Genomic DNA, 7102 nt, shown 5'->3' with positions numbered 1-7102 from the left:
AGCACGCGTGTGCAAACTCGCCCGCGCCGGTCCTGCAGGGGCCGCGGGGAGAGACGCACAAAAAGACAAGCACTCGGCACAGGGGTGCCGCGCAAGACTGGCCGTGCGCGTGTGGGTCAGGGCTTCGGGCCCCCCCTTTGCGCTTGGTTTCCAGAGGGCTCACGGAGCGGCCCCTCTCCCGCCCCCTCCCCCCCCCCCCTCGCCGGCCCCCTCGCCGGCCCCTCCCCCCCGGAGGGGGGAAAACCAGGCGACAGGCGTGGCGCCTACCCCAAAGGGGCCAAAGAGCTGTGTCCAGCGCCCCACGCGGCCCGAAATGTCGCCTTGCCCCCCCTCGTAGGCACCCGCGCGGAACCTTGCCCTCTCCTTCCCGACCTCCTCTCCCCACATGCAGGAGGCGCGCCGCCCGAGGCGCAGGGCAGGCACCAGCGCCGGCGCGGCCCGGGAAATCTCGCCCAAGTGCCAACTGGCCAGCAACACGTTTTTTTCGACTCGAACCTTCTGCGTCAGTGGCTTCGGGGACCGCGGCCAAGGGCCCCGGAGGCACCGGCGCCCGGCGAGAAAGGGCCCCGGTGTCGTCGTGCGAGAAGACCAACCCACGGCCGCCGCACGACGCACCGGCGAGGCCCGACAAACCGGTGGCGAAAGAGTCACTCATCAGAGCCCACACTTAGACTGCCCGCCCCCCCCCGCCCCCCTCCCCCCCCCCCGGGGATAGGGGCGCGACTCCCTCCTGGACGCCCCCGTCTAAGGTCACCACAACTGTGGGGATCCCCAGCCGACCGCCCCCCAGCGCTCTCCCCGGGAAGTGCGGCCCCTCTCGCCACGGGTCACGTCCGTCGGCTGGTGGCTAGTCCAGGCCCAGGTCCCGGGAAACCTCCTCCCCCCGCCTCCCGGCAACCATTGCGCCCATGATCATCTCATCCATTAGACACCCCCCCCCCCCCCCCCCCCCCCGCCTGCCTGACGACAAAGTCGCTGTGGGGTGTGCGCAGGCCAGGTGTCCACGGAGCAGGAACCGGGGCAACGACGACGGAGCCACAGGCAACAAACAGGCCTACGCGCCACAGCCCAAGGTGAAGCAGCCGCGCGGTGCTGCACGTACGCGTGCGCGCCATGATGTCACGAACTCCATTTTGCCCATGGTGCATCCTAAACCACCCGAGTGGAGCACTTCTCTCGAAGTTTCCGGATGACTCGGCCCGTGGTGAAATTTCCCATCCGATAATGACATTCCTCTTCTGCGATGGCAGATCCCGGGGGCTGCAGAGCCCGCAAGGGAAACCGCCCAGCAGTGGGGGGGGGGGGGCGGACGGAGGAAAGAACGACGACCGAGAGTCTAGCTATGTGTATTTTGGAGTTTGTTTGTTGCTTGTTGCTATTTTGTTGGGGGGGCTTTTTCTCGCGCAACGGAGGAGAGGCAGATCGGTTCCCCTTGGGGCCCCACGCGCACAGCCTCGTGGCCGGACATCGGAGAGGGGAGGAAGAAAGAGGGGGGGGAGCAAGGCAGGGAGGCAATGGCGTGTGTGTGTGTGTGTGTGTGTGATCGGCGCGCATGCCCGCACGGGCAGCGGAGATCACGGCCAGGCCCCGGGAGTAAAGCTGCTGGCTAGCGGAGAGGGGAAAGAGGAGGAGGCGGAAGAGATCGAGGGTGAGATAGAGCCAGAGAGCGACACGCACGGGCCACACTCGTCCAGCCCTGGCGCGCTCCGGCTCCTCGCCCCCCCCCCCCCCCCCCCCCCCGCCCCTTCCTGCGCCTCCCTCCTGTCCACCCACCTTCTGCCAACTTGGGGGGGGGAGGCCTGTGTGCACCTTCTCGTTCGCCTTACTCCTTGCCGGAGATCGTCCGACCCGGAAGGGTCATCTTGGCTGAGCGCGGAGCCTCGATGATGTGACCAGCCTTGGTCATGACGCGCGGCCGGGTGGCCCGCTCGGCGGCGGTCTGCGTGTTGAAGGCCGCACCCACCGGGCGGCTGATCAGGTTGTCATACTGACTGCGCGTGGAGAATCCATGCGGCAGAATGTCCGCATGCAGCTTGCTCTGCTTCTTGTTGACCCGGTCGTTGATGATGACGTGTGCCAGATTGGCGTCCGACCTCCCGGCACGCGCGGCGGACTTGATCTTCTCGATGGTGCGCTGGCGCTTGGCCTCGCGCCGCTGGGCGGCCTGGCTTGGCCGGGCACCTTCACCACCCCACGAGCCCTAATGATGACGGCCAGGGGGGCGTGGGAGGGGAGGAGGAAACACCCGATTGGAAAAGAGAGAGAGAGAGAGAAAGAGAAAGAGAAAGAGAGAGAAAGAGAAAGAGAGAGAAAGAGAAAGAGAGAGAAAGAGAAAGAGAGAGAGAGAGAGAGAGAGAGACAGAAGAACATGTTAGAAGACACACGGCCAAACACAGATCCACATGCGACACGGGCAATAGGGACGAGCAGAGAACAAACATACCCAGCCTGGAACATCGGCCGGCGGCAAATCCGGCAGATTCAGCTCCATATCATGATCCTTCTCCTTCTGGAAGTCCGCCTCGAAGACGTCGTCCCCCTCGAACGCCCGCTCCACCAGGTCCTTCTGGTCCAGGGCGATGGCGAAGGGGTTCGCCTGCGGCTCGGCGCCGCCACCGTTGCCGCCTCCGGTAACATCCATATCCAACAGGAACTCATCACCATGGTCATCGAGAGAGGCACCACCGGCAGCCACGGCCGATCCGCGCCCGGAGAGCGCCGCGGCCAGGCTCCGAGAGGCCGACGCCTCCGACGACTGGCCAATGGCAGCGCCAGGATCCAGCGTGGCGCCGGCAATGACCGCCCGCAGACCGGCCCCATGGCCCGGGCGCACGACATCCAGGCCATCGGAAAGGGCACCGTCATCCTCATCCGAATAGCTCCCACCACCGAGACCCGCATCCAGCGACAGGGTCCTCTTGGTGCGCAGCTCCTCGGAGATGCGCGACTGCTCGTCCATGGCCCCGCGAAGAAGCTCATTCGGCCGAACCCCGCGCTTGGCCATCTCGCGCGACCACTTGCCCCCGCCGCGGTGGCGCTGGGTCATGCGCTCCTCCAGGCGCTGCATCTCCATGCGCTCGAGGCGCTCGCGCGCGGCCTGCGGATCCACGGCCGCCATCTCGTCGATGGACAGTTCCTTGCGCTCGCGCTCGCGCTTCTTCACCCGGCGGAAGGCCTTGCTCTTGATCTTTGCCTGGCGAGCCTGCTTCAGCTCATTGGACAGCAGCAGGTGGCGCATGCGGGCCAGCTGCGCCCGGCGCTCGGCCATCTCCTCGGCCGTCAGGGCCTTCATCTGGTCGTCGTCCTCCTCCAGCGCGGCGATCGACGCCTCATTCTGCAGTCCCGCCGTCTCCAGCAGGACTTGGATGTCCTTTTCAAGGGCGGTCTCAGACTGGGGGCCGGGGAGAAGCAGCAGTGGGAGCAGCGCAAAGGAGAACATGCAAGTGTGAGGGAGAAGTCGTGTGCAGGCGCGCAGGAGTAAAAACATGGCCAAACACATTATGCCACATGTGCCAAAGAGCGAGGGGCGGGGAACAGGCAAAGGGAGAGGCGGAACATACCTCATGCGTGGAGGCCAGCTCGTTGATGGAATTAAGTCGCTGGTTGGAGACACTCGTGTCCATCAGGGGGAATGACACGAACTCCATACTGTTGAGCCTGGCCACGAAGGGCTGCCACTCGGTGACACTATCCTTGGCCATGTTGTAGGCCGCCTCGCGCGTCAGACGCTCGGCCTCGACCGAGTGCACGGGCGCCAGCTCCGCGTCGCGGATCTTCTTCAGGGACTTGAGCTACATGCATGGGGAGAGCAGCCATGGGAACTACAGTGTTAGCGGAGGCTGAGGACAGGCTACAACAGAGCCATGTTGTGAAGGGGGGGAGGGGAGATCGAGGAGCCGAGAGGGAAGAAGGAGATATATGGGGGGGGGGGGGGGGGGCGGACTGTGCATACCTGTCCCTTCATGCCGGAGGCCGTGGTATCCAGACGCGAAGCCGAGGAAATCAGGTCACGCAGGCTCAGGCCAGCCGACGGCTGGAGGTTCATCTCCGACTCGGCATACGCCTCGGTCTGTTCCGGCTGTGCGCCATCAATCGACTGGACCAGCTTGACAGCCTGGACGCGGCTCACCTCGGCATCGCGCGCGGCAGAGCCCTCGGCCTGACGATGCCGAGCAGTAAACTCCGCCAGGAAGGCCGCATCCTCGGCATCCTCGGCATCCGAGTCACTGGCATCCTCCCCGGCGAAGGACAGCTCCTCCTCGGAGTCGGAGTCCGTCTGAATGCCGGGGTAGTCATCGTCGCTGGCGCCAACTCCGGCCATCAGCATGTCCGCCAGGCTGTCGGTGCCGGCATACTCGTCCTCATCATCGCCGCTGTAGTATCCGGCCATGGATGGGTCCTCGTCGGAATCGTCCTCCTCGTCGTCCTCATCGTCGTCGGCCACGTGGCGGCGCTTCCGATCGGACGCGTTGAGACGACTGAAGTTCTTGGTACGCTCGGCGATGGTGTTCAGGATGTCCCCGTAGGTGTCCTCGTCACTCTCGCCGAAGGCCTCATCCTCGTCAATCTCCTCATCTGCGTGGGGGGGGGAGGGGAGACCGGGGTCAGTCAAAGATGGGGGGGGGGGGGGGGGGGAGCGTGCGTGCATCAGACCCGGAAAAGGGAAGTGACTTTCGGGGGCGCACCGTCGTCCGGGTTACCGCCCATCGGGTTGAAGCCGAGCTTGCCGAGATCGATCTTGACGAAGCCCCGATCATCAACATCCGGGCCGCCGCCGGCACCATCATCCACATCGGCGGCCAGCAGGGAACCATCGTCATCGTAATCGTCATTCTCGAAGGCATTCAGCATCTGTAGGGTGGTGGAGATCGCGCAATGAGATATGACGGTAGGTTGGTCAGTCGGCGAGGCCCAGGAGCAGGCAGCGAAGAGGGTGAGCGACGGATGGCCATCATCGGCAACGCACGCGCTGCTTGAGCTCGGCCAGAGAGGGCTCACGCTTTTTCGAGGTTTTCTTGGCCTTCTTGGCCGACAGGCTAGAAGAGAGGTGGGCCGCGCCACTCTCAGCATGGAAGCCGGGGCCCTGAGGATCCGACCCATGGCCGAGAGATGGCGAGAAGGGAAGGGGATGGTGTGGGGAAGGCGGTGAGGAGTGAGCGTGTGCGTGTGCGTGAGGAAGGAAGTAAAATGCATGGATTGGATATCCAAGATGTGAGGGGCATCTTGCGCACCTGAGTTTTACGGGCCTCATGACGCTGGCGGCGGCGGGAAAGGCCGCGGTTGTTCATCCTCGTGTGAGATCTGGAGTGTAGGCGAGGATCAGGCAGGCAGGCGGCGGGGCGAGTCGAGATCGGTGCGAATCGGGCAGGAGATAGGACAAGAAGGTTGTGCGAAGTGGGGGCGGGGGGAGGGGGGGGGGGAAGGAGGAAAGTGGAGGGTAGATAGGGGGATGGTTGGATCACAACCTGGAGGAGGAGGGCCGATGATGATGGGATTAAAAGCTACCCCACACACACACACACACACACACACACACACACACATTCGCAGTCTGGGCCTTCCAGAGGTAAGGACGAGAAGACACGACAAGACCAGCCGAGCTCAAGGGAGGACCTTTGTACAGGAGAACCCGAACGACAGTGCGGGGCTGAGAACGGGAGAGAGAGAGAGAGAGAGAGAGAGAGAGAGAGAGAACAAGAAAGCGAGACACGGACAGGACCAACACCCAGGGGGGGGGGGAGAGGACATGGAGCGCTGAGACCCGCATCGGCTGGCGCCGCATGGATAGCTGGGGCGGTGTCACGGTATGCCATCGGGGTCATGTGCGTGTCACGAGATGCACACTCTATGGTCAGTCGGCCGCCAGACTTGGGTTTTATTCCTGCTGTGGGAAGCAAGGCCTTCATATTGTATTTCGCGAAATTATAATGCACCCAATACACGCGCATATTCACCCGAACGAAGTTGCCTGGACAAGGGTCCTTTAGCTGGGGGGTGGCTCACGGCGGTCGACAGGGCCGACTCCGCCACTTCACGTCCCACACTTGACCAATAGCCGCCCGGGGCGAGACCCGAAAGGGGCCCGGCGGCTGCTCCGCCCGGGGCGAGCGAACTCCAGAAGGGCCAACCGAGCCGCCAGGGCGATGGAAGTGTTACCACCCCGGACACAGGCCCCCCCCCCCCAGGAGTCCAGACGGGTTCGGAACCGCAGCGCATTCACCTGAGCTCTGCTGGGAACGGACCCGTCCCCGGGCCGAGAGGTGCCCCTTGCGCTTGTGGCCCCCGCGTGCCCCCCTCTCTCGCTCGGAGGTCGTCGGGCCGGCGGGGATTCTTCTCTGGTGGATCTCTGGGAGAGGCAGCCCAGCCGCGTGTGGCGGCCGGCAGGAGGGAGACGGCCTGCCCACCCGAAGCGGCCAGGGCACAGAGGGGTCTCGGGCCAGCCTGTTGCCCCTCCTCCCCCCCCCGGGGTTCCGGACACATTTCTCTGGCATCCGTCGGGGATTCCAACAGCCAACGAGACCCAGCAATGGTACCAGTGCCGCGTGCACTCGCCCGATCCCGCACGCCCCCTGCTGATCCAGTCAACGAGGGGTGTAGGGCTCGTCCAACGCGACAAGGCAGCCACCAAGAGGCCGCCCGGGACGAGGGGCAGCGGAGGGCAGGGGGGGAGGGGGGGAATGCCTTTGGGGACGATTGCGCCGCTCCCGAGTCGGCCCCCCTGGCCAAGGGCGTGCCCACTTCGCGTGGAGGTCGGCCCCTGCGCAGGAGAGGGCGACTGGCTTTCTCGCCCGCCCCCCTCCCCCTGTGCCCCGCGAGGGTGAGGATCACGGTCTGGGGATCGAAGTGTGTCGTTCACCAATAACCCATATTTGTGAGCTGGATTCCTTCGCCGCCGTCTCGCGGCACCTCCTTTTCTCCTGGGCATGGCCCCAAGGAGCAGGAGCCCTGGGTGAGGCACCCCTTCCTCAAGGGGCGTGGGCCGGTCGGGGGGGGGGCTCCCACTCTGGGTGCGCGATTCTCGGCGCCAGTGAGACAGGGCAGAGTGCCAGATCAGATAATAATCCCTCCCCCCCCCCCCCCAGACCCCTCATCTGAACAAAGA

General features: G+C 64.9%; 1 protein-coding gene across 1 annotated transcript; it reads right to left on the bottom strand.

The window, feature by feature from the left end:
- Nucleotides 1–1739: 1739 nt before the first annotated feature.
- Nucleotides 1740–5406, bottom strand: H696_06175 (hypothetical protein). Its single transcript, XM_009499918.1, has 7 exons — nt 5232–5406; nt 4967–5083; nt 4686–4851; nt 3953–4575; nt 3561–3791; nt 2444–3391; nt 1740–2200 (listed from the first exon to the last, which is right to left on the bottom strand). The coding sequence occupies exons 1-7, from the start codon at nt 5286–5288 to the stop codon at nt 1823–1825; spliced, it is 2520 nt and encodes an 839-aa protein (XP_009498193.1). The 5' UTR covers nt 5289–5406; the 3' UTR covers nt 1740–1822.
- Between the last annotated feature and the right edge of the window lie 1696 nt (nt 5407–7102).

This window comes from Fonticula alba (genome assembly GCF_000388065.1).
Source record: "Fonticula alba strain ATCC 38817 unplaced genomic scaffold supercont2.23, whole genome shotgun sequence".
Classification (NCBI taxonomy): Eukaryota; order Rotosphaerida; family Fonticulaceae; genus Fonticula; species Fonticula alba.
Note: the sequence above shows the minus strand (reverse complement) of the source record. Positions and strands in the feature narration are given on the sequence as shown.

Bases quoted from the DNA above. Each gene is read 5' to 3' on its own strand.
- H696_06175 (XM_009499918.1), bottom strand. From the start codon at position 5,288: ATGAACAACCGCGGCCTTTCCCGCCGCCGCCAGCGTCATGAGGCCCGT. The intron at 4,852-4,966 runs GTGCGTTGCCGA...ACCACCCTACAG, and splicing joins TGGCCGAGCTCAAGCAGCGC to ATGCTGAATGCCTTCGAGAA. The intron at 2,201-2,443 runs GTATGTTTGTTC...CGTCATCATTAG, and splicing joins CGGCCGATGTTCCAGGCTGG to GGCTCGTGGGGTGGTGAAGG.